At 42.3% G+C, this 19789-nt stretch overlaps 1 protein-coding gene across 1 annotated transcript in view; it reads left to right on the top strand.

Moving 5' to 3' along the window:
• The first annotated feature begins 3957 nt into the window (after positions 1 to 3957).
• ITIH2 (inter-alpha-trypsin inhibitor heavy chain 2) overlaps positions 3958 to 19789 on the top strand; it is a 31007-nt gene continuing 15175 nt past the window's right edge. The window contains exons 1-10 of the mRNA XM_019738211.2: positions 3958 to 4191; positions 5461 to 5535; positions 7040 to 7072; positions 8466 to 8635; positions 11225 to 11329; positions 13429 to 13591; positions 15196 to 15303; positions 15979 to 16107; positions 17462 to 17578; positions 19147 to 19315. Of these exons, the coding sequence (XP_019593770.2) occupies positions 4108 to 4191; positions 5461 to 5535; positions 7040 to 7072; positions 8466 to 8635; positions 11225 to 11329; positions 13429 to 13591; positions 15196 to 15303; positions 15979 to 16107; positions 17462 to 17578; positions 19147 to 19315 (1153 nt within the window). The 5' untranslated portion in view covers positions 3958 to 4107. The remainder of the gene's footprint in view (positions 4192 to 5460; positions 5536 to 7039; positions 7073 to 8465; positions 8636 to 11224; positions 11330 to 13428; positions 13592 to 15195; positions 15304 to 15978; positions 16108 to 17461; positions 17579 to 19146; positions 19316 to 19789) is intronic.

The following is a 19789-nucleotide window of genomic DNA, read 5'->3' as shown; positions in this document are numbered from 1 at the left end:
ATTGCGTACTTAATGAGTTATTATTTTACTTAAACATTTTGAAATATAGTCAATTTTTTCTCTGATTTTCAAATATATGAAAGTGAATATTCTGGTGGTATTTACAGTAGTGATTTCCATCCTATAAATCAGGAGAGTTTAAGTTACAGTGGATACTTTCAATCCACATTACAGCTGCCCAGGCCTGGGGCTGGGTGGGAGGGTCCCAGGTTCAGGACCCAGTGACCTGAATACACACACACCCTGATAGGGAGTCATGGAGCTTCTGAACATGAAGAGATCAAACATGGTGTTTTGTCCAAGACCTTGGGATTTGGAGATAGGCTATTGGCATGAAAAAAGAAGACTGGCCCAGGCTGCCCTCGGTTTGGTTGTTCTGAGGTGATTCCATAGATCAGATTACAATCAAGAGATGAAACGATTGACTGAAAAGGCCATAATGTTGGGAATCATAATTATTTTTGAAAAACATGCCATAGGGTCTCGATTGCTCAGAGGCATTATCTCAGCAGATAATGCAAAGCTGTGACAGGATTTTTCCATGAGGGTTGGGTGGAGGCACCCACCTGGCTGGGAGCTTGTCCAGCCGGGGCTTGCCAAAGGGGAGAAGAAATAGATTCAAGTTAGTTCTCTCTCATACCACTATCTAATTGTTCCAATAACATTTATTTAGGGCTAAATTCATTCCCCAATGTTGTGTTGCTTTAGATTTGTAATATATGCTATAGAAAATGTATTTCTGGATGCACTATTTTATTCCATTGATTAGTGTCTCTATTTTTAAGCCTCAAACCATATATTTTAATTTATGCTTTGTAATATATTTTAGAATCTAAAGAACTAGGCATAATTATTATTTTAAAATCATGGGGTTCTTTTGACTTTTATTGTCTTTTCATCCTCTAGAGTTTTCAGGTTCTATAAACTTTTCTATGGGGACACAAACATCAATACTTTATAAAATGTATATAGTAATTTAGCTAATGAATTACTTATTAGCTAATTCAGTTATTGGTATTAACTGTTAGTATTTCTAATTGTGGAATGCTCCATCTATTCATGTCTTCCTTTATTTTATCAGTTTATTTCTTGTTATAAATCTCTGACTTAAATTCTTACGTGCTTTCAATACAATTGGTCAAAAAGGTACTTTTTTCGTGGTATTTTTTGTGTAATCACTAGTAAAGACAAATGTAATTGATTTTGTGGGTTCACCTTTTATCTTGCTGTTTGGATAAATAAGTACTACCTCTAGTAATTTTTTTTTTTTAGATTCTCTAGATTTTCTAGATAATGAATCATGTCCTCTACAAAACTATCGTTTGGCTTCTCTTTTTAAGAGAGAAGTGATTTTTCTGCATAGTCTTTCTTACTTACACACACACATCTCCTGTCATGTTAAGAAAAATTGCCTCCTAAAACTAATATTTTCAGCACTTTAATCTGAAAAAAAGAAAGGAATTTATCAAGTGGCTTCTCACTAGCTATTGAGATAGTGCAATAATCTTTAGTATTTTTCTTGCCCAACTTTTATTTTGATAAGTTTTCTTGTGTAATACCAGCCTCAATTTCCTAGGCTAATCCACTCTCAGTTATTGTGGGTTATTCTTTCATGGAGTCAAAATGTTGTCCAGAATCATATTTATTATTTTTGATCAATTAAGTGGGTCTCAAACTGTGTGTGTGTGTGTGTGTGTGTGTGTGTGTGTTGTAATTTTCAGATTTGGGGGTGAAAACAATACTGACTTCATTAAATGAATTAAAAACCACATAGTAACTTTCTGTATGTTATACAGATATTATAATACATATCCTATGAAGTTCAGAAAAAAATGGTCAGGCTCAACTGTCTTTTTTATGTAACTTCTTCTATGTGTCTGTTTTTTGTCTGTTTACCTCTATATTATGGACCATTTAAAATATTTTACACTTCATATAAGATTTCTTATAAATTTGACATACTAATAAATATCCCTACGTATTAGTAATAGCTACATTTATTATTAAAATGTCTTTCACGTTAATTACATCTTTTTCATGTTTAGTTTATTATTATATATTCCATTTTTAAAATTGAACAGCTCTATCATTTTCTTCTAATTTAAAAATCTATTTTATTATCTTCTTTCTCTAAATAGTTCATTTTTAATCTTAGATTTAATTATCTTTTCTGACTTTCTTTTTATTATTTTCCATGACATATATTTTAACCGGATGCCATCTTTGTAGTCCCTGTTTTTAATATTTTAATGCAATCTCAACTTTTAGTCTGTTTTTCTCTCGTGGAGATAAAGTATAATTCTTAAAGACAGAATGTGGTTGACCTTTAAAAATAATCATCAGTAAGCCTTCATAATCTTACAGATAAATTTAATCTATTTGTATTTTGTACTTGAACCAACAGTTCAAATTATTTTTGGCATGTGCTTGGCTATCATAAACAAAATGGTAGTTTTAAAAATACCATACTGCATATTTCAATCTGCAAGTTTCTCTTTTAGGGCATTGTTTTAACTTTCTCTTTTCACTTGCATTGCTTTTGAAACAAACTTGAAACCATTTCCCTTCAAACCAAATCAGAAAGCCACCTCAGACAACTGACCTATTTGTCCCGAGTGCTATGTGATCCTCGGTCACTCTCTGTGGGGCGAGCGGACCTGCTGTGCGTCCTCAGACAGGGATCTGGAGGGAACAGCCCTACCTCCTCATGTTTCAGAGGCCACGGCCGACTTCCTGTTTCCATCCGGGTGCAAGTTCCCCTGCGTGAGTGGACTTTCAGACTGTCGTGGTTCCCAGCAGCAGGTCCACGACCAGGTGCTAGATCAGGACCTTGGGGCAGGAAGCCATGGGTTTCACTCCGGGGAAAGAAACTGCCAGAAACGGCATGGGAGCTAAGGTCTCCCCCTGACCAAATCAGGGTCCACAGCACAGCCCTTGTTCACGCAGATGTCTGGAGCAGAGGCTCAGGAAAAGTAGACTTGCCACCCAGCTTGGGGATAACAGGTAAATTCTAGTGTAAATTCACACCTAGAGCACTGAACCCCATGATGAAGGGCAGGTTGCCTCCCTTAGGGACAGTTATAAAGGGCAAACACTTTGGGGTCAGGCTGCCCTAGATCCAAGCCTCCCCTTACTAGTAAGTGGGAGATGCGGAATAAATGACTTAGGTTTACTTTCCTCAATTGTAAATGAGGATAAATACCAAACACACCTCACACAGCTCTTTTATAGGTTAAAGATCATGACAGTAAAAGGGCCTGCCTGACACCAGGCAGGGCCCCTCAATAAATCCTAGTTAACATTACTATTATATCTGGACTACAACCGGGAACGAATAATGCACTCGGCTTCCAGGCTGGCCTTCTCCTGATTCTGGGACTGGGGACAACTGATTTGCCACCGACCTGAGCAAAGGCTCATCAGAGGCAGCAGAACAGACACGGTTCTCTTAATCAAAAACTTGCGTGATGTGTCCTCCCTGAGAAGCGCGCCTTTGTCTCCCGCACAGTGGCTCGTCCAGTGTTCACATGTAACAGGTACTGAGTTATCAAAGGGAGGGAAAAGCACCGACCAGGAATGCTTTGCTCAAAAAACCACAGGGTTTCTTCTCCGGCTTTTGTTAAATTCGTCCTTGCTTTCATGTAAATCTAAAGGATTTTTGTTTCCAGAAACTTCACATAGCTTTTTTTCTCTCTGACTCTATTTCTCAGTATAGTTCCCTCTCTTGGTCCTTCAAAGAGGATGGCACTTATCTTTGGGTCTCTCTGATTTTAAGATGAACAAAAATCAGCAAAAGCTGAAGCGAGAGAAAAAGCAGCAGCGGCCTCATATCCATCCGACCCTGACTTGTTCTCACAGCCCAGAGACTGCCTACCGCTTTGCTGTTTGAATAACCTCCAGGTGTCCCATCCACCCCCACAGCTCAGGTTTGAACTCCAGAACAAATATTTGTCCCATTTTTGAACAAAGTTTGCGAGCTTTCTTTCTCTTTTTTCTACTGTTTAAAAAAGAACTGTATTCCTCTGCTGTCCCTTTGAACTTGGTCCGTGTGGAGTGGAATTCTCCCCAGACGCTGCACTGGAGACCTTGGCAAAGCTGCCCAGCAAAATGAAACGTCTTACATGCTTTCTCCTCTGGTTCTTTCTTTCTGAGGCGCAAGGCTTCGCGATCCCGACCAATGCACTTCCAGAAGTAAGTACGTTTAGAAGCCTCTTTGCTGTTGGCCTGTAAGTATGCTCCGGGACTAGCCTGTGGCTGTTGCTATTCAAGATCTGTATTCTGTGTGGAAAGGAAATTTATGATAACACTCATCTGAGTAGAAGTGCTGTTATAATTACTGGAATGTGTATTTACCTTTTAAGAGCATTAAGGGTTTCGCATGAGATTAAGTTAAGTTCAATGGGTGGCCCTATCGTATTCCATTTATGGAGTACAGCTGCCCACTTCTTATCTAAAAAATGGGGATAAGAGTTGACCTAATCCAAGGGGTATTTGAGAAGTAAGTGATGTGTAAATTACCTAGCACAGGGCAAGCACTAGGAAGCACCCAATAATTATTAACTATGATAATGATGATGGTGAAGACATGGCATTATCACTCTGTACTGAGAGTGTAAGAAAAGTCATTACCAAAGCACCATTGTTTTTCATACCCAGGTGGGCAGTGATTTTGGTAATAAAGGCACTTTAAATATTCCTGTTAAAAGGGAGGATGGCAGGTGGGCTGGCAGAGTGCAGGAATTAATCTCAGAGCTCAAATTCTCCACTTTGGTCTCTCGGCCATCCCACATAAGGAAAATCTTGGACTGAGTCATTTTGAAAGTCATACAAGAGCTGTTTTGATCCCCTAAAAGCAATGTGCATTATGGGAATATCCTAAGAGATGCAGAGTGAATTACCTACAAAAATGCCAAAGAATAGGACGGCATAGTCTTAGGGGGGAGAAAAACCACTCTGTCAGCTAAGAAACTATCATATTTTCCAACACTTTAAAAACCACTGGAGTGTGATGGAAATCTCAATGACGGAGCCAGGAATTGAAGTCAAGACATCCAAAAGTATTTGTGGCCTTTCAGTCACTTCTTACTGATATTCTCTTCAGATCGACATTTTTAATCCACTGGATGATGGTTCACACTTATCCAGACAGACACTGTTGAAGCCTCTAAGATCTACTCAATAGCTCCACCGGGCACCCATCTGACCGACCACTGGGTTACTGTGACCCCTACCTTACATCCCATCATCTTTTGGCAAACTCAGAAATGAATTCCTTTCACTTAATAACTAGCAGCCATAAATACATTAATGAAATCATTGTGTGAAAATATGAGATTGCCCAGAGATATAGGAAATAAAGTAAAGTAATATAACGAATACCCTTATGCCTGTCACCAGCTGCCTCTTTTGCTCTCAATCTTTGTTATTAATAGAAATAAATATCCTGAATTCTTTTTTAAGTTTGCAGAATATGGAGATCTTGTGGAACTGGCCCCAGGCAAATTTCAATTTGTGCCAGAGAACCGGAGGCATCAGGTATAGTAAGCCTTAAGTTCGCAAACGGAAAATCAGTGAAAGAGATCATGATTAAAGACGTAGGAGAAGGACTGAGATGTCTTGTGCCAGATTTTCTCAAGAGCTTGTTTTTTAGCAGAGACGAGCCCAGTGGTTTCACACGAGGGCAGTAGCACTGTCGAGGTGAAATCAAGTGAGACCTACTGCTGTCCATGAGCCCCCAAACCGTAACGGTTACCCTTGTTCCTTAAAGGATATACAGCTACGTGTTTTCTGCTTTGTAAGGAAGAAATTTCCTCTTAGGAGGGTATTCCCTGTCCCAGTGGTAGCAGGCATGTCCCACTGCAGTCACACATTCTCCTTCTGGTCACTGCTGTCTTGGGGAGTAGCTCAGAGAACACGGGGGGCCGGTATTTATGGGAGCAATGCTAAGCTGACTGATGATTTGTTTTGTATGGGTATGAATTTCTGACTCTCTAGAAGTCCAGGGTTTTTTTGTAGACCAATAATATCAAAACCCAACAGGTAAGCCCTCGTGTCAAGGTCTTTATCTAGTCTCAAAAAAGAAAACTTCCTCATTGAGAACTGTACTCAAAAACTAAAAGGAGGCAGCCGCTGGCCTCACTATGTCACATAACACCCCGTAAAACCTCAGTTCACCCCACATCAGGCAAGTTAAGCTTATATCCAACACCTGATGTATTATGTTAAAATCCATTAGACGTTAAATGTGCACCCATCACTCTAAAGCTATTCAGCTTTCCATGCCCACAGGACAATCCTTCCCATGAATAATTCCCTAGCATAGTGGTTAGTGTACAGAATTTTCCACATGCCAGTCACTGCGTTTGGCTACACCAAGGAGGAAACACATCGAAATCCCCACTCTCATGTAGCTTAGTCTAATGGAGGACGACAGAACATGTATTTCGACCCTCTCGCTTTGAAGGAAGGGCTATGCGGCTACGAAATGCTTAGTAAAAGAAGATTACCTAGTATGGGGTAGGAGGGGGTCAGAGAGAACGTCACTGAGAAAATTCTGCCTGAGCTGGGAGCTGAAGGATGAGTAGGAGTTAGTTACATGGGGGTGGGGGGTAAAGGGAATCTGGTAAGTAGAGCAGCACAGACAGAGGGGATCGCACGGCCAGAGCACCATGGTAGAATGAGGCACCCCAATAACCATTCAACTGAATAAAAAAATCAGTCAGACAAATAGGATAGAGGCCATATGCCCTCCTCAGCATGTGTTTAGTTGAACATCTTCATTTAAAAACGTTTGTTTTAGCATTATATCAAAAATGATGTGCATGTAACACAATGCTGGCTGAGAAGTTTGTTCAGAGAAACACACCAGTGGGAAAACAGAATTTCAGAATGTTTGATATTTATATCTCAGCTCCAATGACTGAATTACAACTCAGTAGTGAAGGGAAAAAAATTCTTTTGACTGAGAGAAAGCAGTTTTTTCCATCAAGGTAATAAGTAACACACTTTTGAAGAATGATTATCTAACTTCCTTTCACAGAGAAGTGTTTCTGGAGAATCTGGAAAAACGATGGTAAGTTTACTTTGATTTTGTTAAAAATTGAAACCTGAATGATTTTTCTGTTACCTATTATCTAGAAATCCGTCTTGCTGCTTTCTTTGTCTCCCTCACTAAGAGCATTTATCAGATTTTCGAAATACCCCCTTGCCCAATTCTGTTTGGAAGTGTGTCTAAAACTCAGCATGAAAGAGCACCGGGTACATGCACCCAGAAGCGATGTCACCGAGAGCTGAAAATGTCCTCTCTCTTTATTTTCTCAGCTTTCGGCAACAACATAGATTTCATCCAAGTATATGTATTTATTCCAACTTGACAGTTTTCATTTAAAATATGACACCTCATAGCTTGGGAGGGTAAAAAAGAATGAGTGTGGGAAAGGAACTCTTAAACATGAAACATGGGCCAGATTCCTTGGTTTGTTCAGAGTCGTCCTTCCCGTGGCAAGAAAACGTTAAAAGGAAGTGGTTTGTGTTGGCTTCCTGCTCTGAACTGATAGAATCTGTGAGAAGCACAGGTTTGAGGGGTAGGCAGGACAAATAACTTATCTTAGCTGCAGGCGAACTGGATGTTATCAAGCTATAAGGTCTCATCTTGGATGATAAAGTTTGCGGGATGATACCCACTACTGAAATAAGCAAATCCTTTTGGAGAAAAAAGCAAAATCGAACAGGTCCCCTAATTACCACAGCCCTGAAGCAGCTGGCAATTCTCAGGCACCTCCTAAAAGATGTGTGTTAGTAGCATCTTGCCTTTGAGTATACTGCAGTGATTTTTACACCGGAGCTGCCTTAAATCAGTAGAGAAGGACCTGGCAAAGGGCGTTGGACTAATAATTGCATCAGAATAACATTTTCTTGTCATGATATTCTATTCGTTGTTCATGCCCATCAGTGTTTGCATATTTTCATTGGGGGAAGGAGAAGAGGACCGGGAGAAGACGAAACTGTAACAGATAAGGTTGAAGACAGGAGAGGGCAATATGGGGACCACACTTGTCTTCCAGCCCCCCATACCCCTGCTGTGCCCCACTCTGGAGATACAGCAAGGGTCCCCTGCCAACCCTGCAATCCTGTATCCTTTCCTCGCTATGGCCCCGCATTTGAAGTTATTTCCTGGACTTTCTCAATCCAATCTTGCTTCCCACAACTATTTTCTACTTGCATTCTAATTTTAAAGATCATTATTGATAGAATCGTAGAGCGGAAAGGCATCTCAAAACAAAGGCAGACTTCTGCTAGGGAGTATTTCAAGTTAGGAGAATGAGTGATCATACCAGAGCAGTACGCTTAATGGTGGCTTAGAATTGTTCCTAATTAAACGTACTGCTCTTAACATCAAATAGGTAATGAAGTTCTGGGTCATTTTTCTCTGAAAAATTACAGTTACCCTTTCTTGCCAATTGCAGGAAGATGTTGATCAAGTAACTCTTTACAGCTACAAAGTCCAGTCCACTATTACTTCTCGTATGGCCACCACCATGATCCAGACCAAAGTAGTGAACAACTCCCCGCAGCCTCAGAATGTCGTGTTTGATGTTCAGATTCCCAAAGGAGCCTTCATCTCCAACTTCTCCATGTGAGTAACTCCTTCCTACACAGAACAGAAATTGGATATGCTCCACTCTCGGAATAGAGTGCATCTTCACGGTTAACTGTTCCGCGGTTCTCACTCTCAGAGCTGAGGACCCACTGGATGTCAAAGGTCATCGTGAAATGAGTCCCAATAATTCGTTTCTGATCAAAGAAATCAGAATTTGTGAAGGATTGGCTTTTCATGTCTAATTACCCTAAAGCAAACTTAAAGAATCTCTACGGTAACCACCTCCCAAGTACTTACATTTTAACGTGTTTTCTTTGGGGGAGAGAAATATATGGAGTTGCCCTGGCTTCCAAGAAACCTTGTGTGTAAAGCAGTTCAGGATCATCTAGCCAGTGATTGAATTCCTCTGTGTATACCACTGACATGTGGGTTATCCAGTCTTAACTTGAATATCTCCTTAATGTCAAACTCACTACCTCCCCGAGTAATCCACTCAGTGGTTGATGGGTCTGTTAGCATTATTTCTTATACTTAATTGAAATCTGTTTCATTTTCTACCCAGTAACTCTACTTCTACTCACAAATTTCTTCTTCATTCTCTACAAAACACATACTGAAGTGTTCAAGGATGAAATTATATCCTGTCTGAGACTGGCTTCAAAATAATCGAGGTGGAGAGAGTGGGGGTACAGATTACTGAGATTGGCTGAATATTGATAATGGTGTAGCTCAGTGACAGTTTCATCGAGGTTTCTTGTATAATTTTCTCTATTTTGTGTGTGTTTGAAGATTTCCACAACAAACGAAAAATTGTAAATCACTCCAATGCCTTTCAAACAGTGAAGGCTGTTACCTTAGTTACCTTGTCCCACTTGGCAGTTTTGTTTATCAAGACTAAACATTCCCTGTTCCTCCAAATGACTAGATGGCACTTTATCCTCTGACCCTTCAGGTGGCCGTCACCAGATTGTGCTCCACTTAGTCAGTGACCTTCTCAAGTTGCCTAGAACAGAGCAAAATGCTCTGCATACAGTCTCGTTATTTTTAAAGATCTTTTCTTGAGTTACCTCTCACCTGCTATTGTCTTTCATACACCAATGACAACAATGAACAAATAAAATAAAGTGTTCAAGTACCGCGCACGTTGGCTTCTACAAACTGCAGAGCCAGTTAACTCTTTTCTAAACAAGAAAAGTAGGTGGGAAAAAGGTATCATGTGACTTTGAATTGGTATTCTTTGAATTGGCTTAGAAATTTACTTAAAAAATTTTTTCAGTAGCCTTTTCTAAAAAGCAACTATAGAAGGGAAAGCTTTTACATAATGATGGTATGGAACACCATGTCTGAAAAATTATATTTAAAACTATGTTGATAAATTTTTATTTTTAAATCCCTTAACCAGAATTTATTCTAGGAATATCTTTTTTCTGTTTTTCTTTATTCTTTGTTTCCCCCCCAACTCATTCCACAGAAGATTGAGGGGATGAAAGACAGAATTGTGAACATACATTTATTTTGGTCTCTCTCTACATTGGGTGGGGGCTGAATTTATAAGACCAGAGAAGATAGCTGCTTATATTATCAGAATTTAATATGAGTTGTGCAGACCTCCATATCCAAAATATTTCTTCTGCCTTTTTATCAAGGTTCCAAATATTCTACCATTAGACATGATTTTCTTTTGTCTTAAAGACTTTTTGGTCTTTGAACCTTAGCATGATTTTATGGAACCAGTGCTGACCTGGACACCTAGGGTCCAGTTAGTTCGTCACTTGCCTCCTTGGCTCCAATTTCTCTCATCTAGAAGAGTGCTTCAGCAAGCATGCTATTGGCGTTTGGGGCAGGAAAATTTTAGTGAAACTGTCCCTCACATTGCAGAATGTCTAGCATTCTTGGTGCCCTCTGTCATCAGAACAACCCAAAACCTTTCCACGCGTTCCTAAGTTCCTTCTGGGGGAGAGACACTGCCTATTTGAGTGCCATCAGTTCCCTTTCATTTCCAAAATTCTGTGATTGCACTGCTCTGACCAGATTAGATGACAGCCACCAAAAAATCAGGTGGTTAGAGCTGGAGATGCAGAGAGAAGTCCCCAAGAAAGGTGTCAGAGAGATAAACAAAAACTTTACAAAGGGTTCATTCACCAGCACCTTCCTCCATGTTACTTTACTCTCTGTCACCTTTGCACGAGAGCAAAACACCCCTGGCTATGGCAGACCCATAACTCCTAGACGACTGACCTTATAAAACAAATGTAAGCTGGATCACTCATAACGCACCAGTCACCTCTCCTAGGCACATCTGTGATTCAAAAGGGATACCCAAAGAGAACAATGCTTAATTTGAAGGGTAAAACTTGAAAATGAAGAAAAACTTTAAACGCAAGCAACAGTAGTAAGGGAAAGCTTCTAGGCTGGGGGCCTACCTGAGCCTCGTAAATCACACTGTCAGATAAAGGGGCTCCTATCTACAAAATACCCAGATGTCTCTCTTTTTGTTTCTAACAGGTGCAAAATGAAAAAAAAAAAAAATCCATTCATTAAATCCACCGGGCTGGCATGCTAGCTTGTTTTTGTTTTGCTAAATCTACTATTCAGACCCACTGGTGGCTTTCCGTCATTTTCTAGGTCTGCAGACGGCACAACGTTCACCAGTTCCATTAAGGAGAAAACCGTGGGCCGAGCGCTGTACTCACAGGCCAAAGCAAAAGGCAAAACCACTGGATTGGTGAGGTGAGGCCCAGACGTGCCTTTATTCCAACTGCTGCCTCTGCTCAGTCCCTTCCCTCAAAGACACAACAGCCCCAGAAAGTCACACAACCTTGTAGAAGGGTTAGGTGTCCCCATTTCTACTTCCCTTAGGCCGCTCTGCAACAAGTAAGTTATCCTTGCATAGCTTGCCTTGCAGCCAGATGGATGCATGCAGCCTGATGGATGTTCTCTAGCTAAATATTGATTTGGTAAAAGAGTGCGGTAGAGGAACTACAGAAATATTGGTGCTCTGGTGACAACACTTACCTTATACAGTTGACGCTTGAACTACACGGGTTTGAACTGCGAAGGTCCGCTCACCCTTCCACCTGCGGATTCATCCAGCCTCGGAAGAAGCAGTATTTTTGCCTTCCCAACCGCAGATTCCCAACAGGGGATCGAAAACACCATTTTTGATGCACAGTTGGTTGAATCTGCGGATGCAAAACCGTGGATAGGAAGTGCCGACTGTAGAGTCAAAAACTATAGCGGATTTTGGGCTGCATGGGGTCGGTGCCCTTAACTCCCGCATTGTTCAAGGGTCGACTGTATACAGAGGTAAAAGTTTGGAATTTGTTTTAATGACGTATTCTGCCTTACTTTTATGGGGTAAGCCTTTTTCAGCACCAGTTACTTAGCTTAGATTCTGTTTATGTTTTTCCCCTTATAATCTTAAATAAGACACTGGGAATGCCAAACCACCCTCTAAAAGGCAGCCTCTCAAGCAAGAAACTTCAAAGAAATTTTCAACCACCCCTCCTCACACTGCGTATCTAATCTTCTGCCACATCCTGCCATCCTTTGTTTTTTCATCTCCTCCTCCTCGTTTATGTAATATACTGGTAACTATAATAGCTATAACGGGGTAAGTGCCAATGCAGAGAGGGTACAAAACCCTATGGGAGTTCAAGTATACAATTCTGTCTGTGAATCCAGAAAATTGTCGCAGGGGATGTGATGTTGGAGCTGAGCCCAAATAGATTAAAATAATTCATCGAGGTGGAGAAAGGAGAGAAGAAATTCCAAGTAGAGGGAACACCTACAGGGTAGCTCCAGGTTAATTGGTTCTTTTATCTTTACATAACATTTTGCCCTCCTCACCCATCACCTTCACCACATCGGCCATTCACCTGTTCCACAAATATTTATTTGTAAGGGAAACTCTTGTAGGTCCTGAGGCTGCAACAGAGACCATCGAGCTCTCCTTCTGGCCCACTCCCCAGGTAATAAGGCCTCTCACCACGTGCTCTGCTTCTAAGGAGTGCTCTGGGCCACACTTGTCTTTTTCTTTAGCTACCTGATATCTCCAGCTCACTTCTCCATGGTACTTCCCCGACCTCCAGTGGGCTCATTATCACAGTTCCACCTTGCTTATTTAGTCATTTAAGTTTTTAAAGTCATTCATTGTTTATCCTAATGCTCAAATCACCCTCATTTGATCATTTCTCTTTAAAATCATAGACACCTCAAGATCAATGATGACATTGGACTTGATATGTATGTGACTATTTAAGGCCTTATGCTGGGAATATATATTCAATTTGATGAAATAATTTCTGAAGATTTTCAGCAATAGAAAGAATTCCTAGAATGGGTCTCCAATGCAGCAGAGGAGATGTGTGCTGTCTTTGGAGTGCTCTAAACTTGGGTTTGAGTCCCAGCCCTGCAATCCACTAGCCCCGTGTTCTTAACAGGTTACTAATTTTCTATTAGCCTCACTGGTTATCATCTGATAAATGAGGGTACTGATATCTGTCTTGAAGAGCTGCTTTATTAAAGATGACATGTGTCAAGTTCCTGGCACATAATACGGAGCAATAACCAGTAGCTTTGTGCAAATGACATTCAAGTCTGTAAGAAGCTCTGGAAGAAAAAGATCAGGTAGGAAAGGAGACTAAAAACATTGGTGGAATTAAGTTTATCTGTAAGTTGCAGGGATCTCTGTTGTACCTACTGTTCACTTTCATGAACAATTGAGCAGGTGTGATTGCCTAGGAAAGTCTGGATGCCCTCTGCCTAGATTCTGGGTCTTGTGCTTGATCACACGTGTGATGACTTACATCGGGGGCTCACATCTTTAGGAGCCGGGCTCTTGATATGGAGAACTTCAAAACTGAAGTGAACGTCCTCCCTGGAGCAAAGGTGCAGTTTGAACTTCACTACCAGGAAGTGAAGTGGAGGAAGCTGGGATCCTATGAACATAGGCTTCACCTGCAGCCGGGACGCCTGGCCAAACACTTGGAGGTAAGCATGGATTTGCAGGGTGTGCGGTGATGCCATCCTCTTACGGCTCTGTCGGTCACTACTCTTTGTGGTGTTTGATGCCACTCAACTGTGCAAAACAGTGTGCTGTGCTGAAAAGGTTCTGGGTTTGGTGTCCCCAGGCCACTGCCTTACAGATTCCAATCGCAGCTCAGCTGCTTATTTGCTGTGTCAGTTCTCTAGTGCTGCTGTAACAAATGACCACAAAGTGGGTGGCTTAAAACAACACAAATGTATTCTCTCACAGTTCTGGAGAGCAGAAGCCTGAAATCAAGCTGTTGGCAGGGGAGGCTGGAAGGGAGAATCTATTCTTTGCTTCTTGTGGTGTCTTGCAGCTGCTGGCATTCTTTGATGTGTGGCCTTATGGCCACATCACTCCAATCTCTGTCTCTGTGGTCACATCACCTCCTCTGGGTGTCCCAAATCTCCCTCTGCCTTATGTCTTATAAGAACATTTGTCACTGAATTTAGGCCCACTGGGTAGTCCAGGATGATCTCATCTCGAGATTCTTAACTGTGTCTGTGAAGACCCTTTTCCAAATAGGTGACACTCACAGGTCCCAGGGACTTAATGTAGACATACCTTTTTTGGGGGAGAGGGGGTCACCATTCAACCCGCTACACCAGCCTTCTGACGTGGGACAAGTTATCCTGAGTGTCCATGTTTTCATCTGCGAAAAGGGTACTATCACATATTTTGTCATGGGACTGAAGAGTAGTGTGGCAGTGTCAACTGAAAAGATGAAGCTGACTGAAGCTGATGAAAGTCAAGAAGTGGGGAGCAAAGTATTAAGAGCTTGGGCCCCAGGGATGAAGGGTGGCTCAGCCACTTACGAGCTGCGTCACTCTGAATCAGTGTCTATTCATCAGTAAAGTGAAAACTAAGTGAGAACAATAACAAATAATAATAATGTCGGTGAGAGTTACACAAATTCATACATGTGAAGTGCTCAGCACAGCACTTAAAGTATAAAGAGAGAAGTGAAGATATGACTATGGTTTTGCCAAGGATTGCCAAAAGGTTTGCGAAAGGGGATTTGCTCCTATTAGCTCTGCTCAAAACAAGAAGACAGGAAAGTAATAAAAAGGACAGGGTGTGAGGAGAATGGTCTATTATTGACAGATCTACGGAGTAAATTACAGAATGGCTTTCTTCCTAACAACATGCGTGCTCTTAGGATGGGATGGGATGGAGTGGGATGGGATGGGATAGTTGGAATGGAATGGAATAAAGAATAGAATAGAATAGAATAGAATAGAATAGAATAGAATAGAATAGAATAGAATAGAATAGAAATTTAGAATGAGACAGGGAATTAAATCTCAGAGAAAGGAAGCAATTTAAGGCGAACACTGAGTTGCCCAAAGGGTCTTCGGCCTCCATGGTGAGATGGATTACATCCCACAGAATTTAAAGAATGTGCAGAAATCTTATTTCCCTAAGTGTCATCATGGAGCCATGCTGGGTCATCTTTGGGAAAACTTGAAGATGAGAAAAGCAGCAGAGAACTTCGTAATTGTACCTCTTGCTCAAAAAGCCTTGAAAGATGTTTTGATGCTTTGAGTATTTTCTTTCCCATCTCTAGGTAGACGTGTGGATTATTGAGCCTCAAGGATTGAAATTTCTTCATGTTCCTGACACATCGGATGGTCACTTTGATGGTGTTCCAGTCATTTCTAAAGGACACCAGAAGGTACCATGGGCACCGCATGATGCCAAGAGTCTAAGTGACCATTAGACATGGGTTCCAATCACCTGTGTTCTGGGGAATTAGAAAGTAGTCAGGTGTTGAGCTGAAGAACTATATGAAGAAGCAGTGACCCCTGAGCAAAGTCTCGGGTCTTCCACAAGACATACAAAACAGAACTCCCAATTGTTTCATTTTGACCAGTAACTGTCCCTTTTGGAGTCTCATTTCACCCAAAGTCATCTGCTTGACCAGTAACTAAAAGGCAGCTTTCATATATGGTAGATTTTCATTAATCACAGCAAGAGATATTCAGCTTAATTCTCTCTGCCTTCGTAGCCAATAATACCCAAGTATGGAGGAGTCAAACTCCTCTAAGAACTTTTCACAAACTTTCTAGAGTTGGTAGCCATTTCTTCCATGGGGGAAGGGAGGAATTATTTGAGTCTCTTAAAAGGGCCTGAAACCTGGCCAACAGCCTCGCAGACTGGCCGATGCTCCCCTCACATGCCTTGCCACTGTCCTTTTCATCAGTAACAGGACAACTGATGCAGAACAGCCATGAGTCATCGGGTCATACCTCTTTACCTGTGGGCATGAGAAGGTGCAGCTGTCAGTCACCCCCTCACCTGCAGAGGGATGGGGGCAGAGACCGGGCTCTGACATCACCATTCTTTCCAGGCACATGTCTCCTTCAAGCCCACAGTAGCACAGCAAAGAAAATGCTCCAACTGCTCTGAGACTGCGGTGGACGGAGAGCTGGTGGTGGTGTACGACGTACACAGAGAAGAGAAAGCTGGAGAACTTGAGGTGGGTGCACACAGGCCCTAGGAGAACCACCCCGCTGAGGTCACTGTTTCTTGTTGAACAAACTCCCTGGCCTCTGAGTAATTGCAGCTTCCAAGGCAAGTGTTGAGGCTGCAGAAAAGGGGCTGAAATCTTATTTCCCTAAGTGTCGCTAAGTATTGTCTTTTCACGTCAGGAAAACTGGATAAAACGTCATTGGATCTCATGTCCTTGTCCCAGAAAGGTACTTCTGGGCCTCATAGAAACAACAGAAAATCACAAAACGGGAGTTTTAGAGGACGTTCCCAGGCCTTTTGCAACTAGACTATCACAGAAAGCAGAGAAGTTATGGGGCTGGGAGGATGGAACAACCAAAGCCTAGAGAAAGATCTGGGCCAGTGGTGAATTCCAGGGTCGATGTTCATTGGGAGATTTCCCGAAGAGTTTTCTTCCTGCTTTGTCCTGTCTTCGGTGTGTGTATTTCCCCGGTGCTAACGTAAGCGTCTTTGGAGGGTACCGTACGAAAAGCCTGTCCTGCCAGGGACAGGGAGGCAGGGAGGTGTCCACAGCCACATACCCTAGAGCTGGATGGATCCTGTAATGTCCTGACAGAGCAACTAGAGGACATGGGAGGAGAATGAGGGGAGCCAGTCATTACAGCCTCCAGTGGAATCCAGCTGGAGTAGCCTCCCCTTCTCTTCAGGAACAATCCACATTCCCTAGAACACCCATAAAGGCCCGTCACGATCCTCCCCGATTCCTGAATTCTTGAATTCTGTGGTCCCACTCACAGAGCCCCAAGCATGCCATATTCTCTCATAGCCAGGGCTGCACTGTCTGGAATTCTCCACCCCAACCATACCCCGCCCCAACCTGGCCCAACCCCCGCCCTGGCAGGCTAATTTCAAACTCACACTCAAGTCCCATGTAGATGTCATTTCCTTGGGAAAGACTCCCCTGTCAGGTGAGCTGCTCCTCTACGGGTGTTCTGAGGGCTTTATTTTCCTGATTTCAGCACTGAACACTGGAGCTGCAAACTGTCTCTTCTCTGGTTCCCCTTTGGCCCATGATGGCGAGCAGGGTCCCTGGAACAGAGGCTGTCAGTAGAGACTGGGTGGAGTGGAGGGGAGAAGAACAGAGTGAAATACCCTGGGGGCCACTAACCTGCGAGAAGGTTGGGACCTTCACAGGAAAGGAAGAAGGGAGCAGGAAGGAGGGCGAGAAGACGGACACCAAGCTGCCACCGCGGTTCTCCTGTTGAGGACCCTCACGCCTCCTGCTCACCATGACGCACCTGCCCTCTTAGTCCCCAGATCCTCATCGTCCTACACTCCAAACATTGACAGTGTTTGGCCCACACATGTGTTCTGTCTTTCAGGTGTTTAACGGATATTTTGTCCACTTCTTTGCTCCTGAGAACATGGACCCAATTCCCAAAAACATCCTATTTGTCATTGATGTCAGTGGGTCCATGTGGGGAGTGAAAATGAAACAAGTAAGTAGCCCTGTCGGCAGTGATACGTGGGACCCTGGCCTCCTTGGGTCCCTCTGAACAATGAAATCATTTCATTTCTCCTTCCCCCAACCCCAGCGCTTGTCTTAGACAGTTTGAGCTGCTGTAACAAAGTAACACAGACTGGGAGGCTTATGTATGAACAACGGAAATTTATCTCAAAAGTCACCTTTCTGAAAAATGTATCTCAGTATAGCCTCTTCTCACTTTGGTCACTGTGCTGTTTTATGAAGCAGAACAGTGGTCCTTCTGCATAACGTTTTACTTGAATATCTTGCCATTGTTCACCAGTAACTCTGAAATCGTTATATGCAAACCTTTTCTAATTATACTGTAATTCGGTGAGGGTGTCCACCCTGTCTTATGTCGTCCACTTTGGAGCTCAGCATAGGCATATTCAGCCGTAAATGGTACAGATGCAGTTCTAAAAAGCAAACAAGGAAATTTCATATTTTAATCCATCAATCCATCCATTCAACCATTTGAACAAGCAACTATCCATTTATTTATTCATTCATGCATTCGTTCTTTCCTTCATTTGTTCAGCAACCATTTCTGACCTCGCAAGTGTTCACTACTCTTCTAGGAGCAAAAAGAAGGTAAAGATATGGCCCCTGCACACTATGCCCATATGCCAACACCAGGTTTCTCAGCAGTGGCACTGCGGACATTTTGGATTGGATCATTTTTTGTTGTAGGGGCTGCTCTGTACGTTGTGGGATGTGTCACAGTGCCCAGGGCTCTACCCTCTAGTTGCCAGTAGCACCACCCCCTCAATCGTGACAATCAAAAATGTCTTTAGACATTGCCAAATGGCTCCTGGGATATGTGGGGGGAGGGACTGCCCTCAGTTGAGAACCACTGCTCTAATACAGCAGCTCATTCACTGCTTCACTCCTTCCTTCCTTCCTTCCTTCCTCCCTTTAATGAATATTTATTAAGCACCCACTATGTGTCAGGCACTTAGTTCACCAATAACAAAATCAACCAAAAACATTTTTAGAAAAATCATCCCTGCCCCCATGGAGCTTATGGAGCTTACATTCTACAGGAAGGGGGACAGAGAATAGACAATAAATATAATAAGTAAATTTAAAAGTATTGTCAATGGAAAAAAGCTTTAAAAAAAAGAAAAGAGAGAATCGGGAGTGCCATTTGCAGGAAGGTGTTGGTGGTTTGAATAGAAAGACGAGAAGTGGTAGTTTAAGAGAGTAGTGAGTAGATAGACTTGCGAAACACGTTTGCTTTTCAGGCTCCACCAAGGGGCACCTGAAGTCTCTGATCCTCGATGTAAAGTAGGATGAGTCAAAGTATTTGTGCATAACAAAGTAAGTCACCCAAAGTTTACGTCTCAAAATGCAGACAGTACGTGTTCAGAGTAAGGGAGAGGTAGGTCTGTGTTTACTGAGGTGGATTTAAGAGGTGTTCTGCAAGACCTCTAGCTTGAGTCAGTACTTGAAAGATGACAGGATGAAATATTGGTCTTCCTCTATTCTTCTCGGGCTTAAAGCATACGTGATGAGACCCTTCTCCTTTCTCTTTTGGGACAGACGGTGGAAGCAATGAAGACCATATTGGATGACTTGAGAACTGATGACCAATTCTCAGTGGTCGATTTCAACCACAACGTGCGCACCTGGAGAAATGATTTAGTCTCAGCGAGTAAGACACAGGTCACAGATGCCAAGAAGTATATTGAGAAAATCCAGCCCAGTGGAGGTGAGTGGGTGTCGCCTACGCCCAGTGAGGGTTCGAATCTTGATTCACTGAAGAATCAAGATTCACTTGATTCCTGACCACAGTGCGCTTTGCCCGGTCTGCAATGGTCTGCCTTAAATAATACATGTGTTATTAAATGACGAATACTAAGTTCGTGGCAAGAGTACAACACATAACCATCCCATCCCACACAAGTTTTTAATTATTCCAACCTTCCTGAGAAAAGGATGTCAATAAGTGACAGTCGCCTTCTCATTACTTGTGTAGCATAAAATGTTAAGTGTCTACAGAACCGTGTCTAAGTCGATCAGCAAGGCTGCTTTAAATACTTTCAATTTGGTGTTTCCCCAAATGATGGACTGGTGCTTTGAAAGGGCGAAGGGAATCGTTTACTCCAAAGTGAGTATTTTACTCCAGCCTGGGCAAAATTGGTGTCACTTGGGAAAAGCAATCAAATGACTTGGGTACCTGGTA

Source organism: Rhinolophus sinicus, linkage group LG02, assembly GCF_036562045.2.
Source record: "Rhinolophus sinicus isolate RSC01 linkage group LG02, ASM3656204v1, whole genome shotgun sequence".
In the NCBI taxonomy this organism is placed as follows: Eukaryota; Metazoa; Chordata; class Mammalia; order Chiroptera; family Rhinolophidae; genus Rhinolophus; species Rhinolophus sinicus.
Note: the sequence above shows the minus strand (reverse complement) of the source record. Positions and strands in the feature narration are given on the sequence as shown.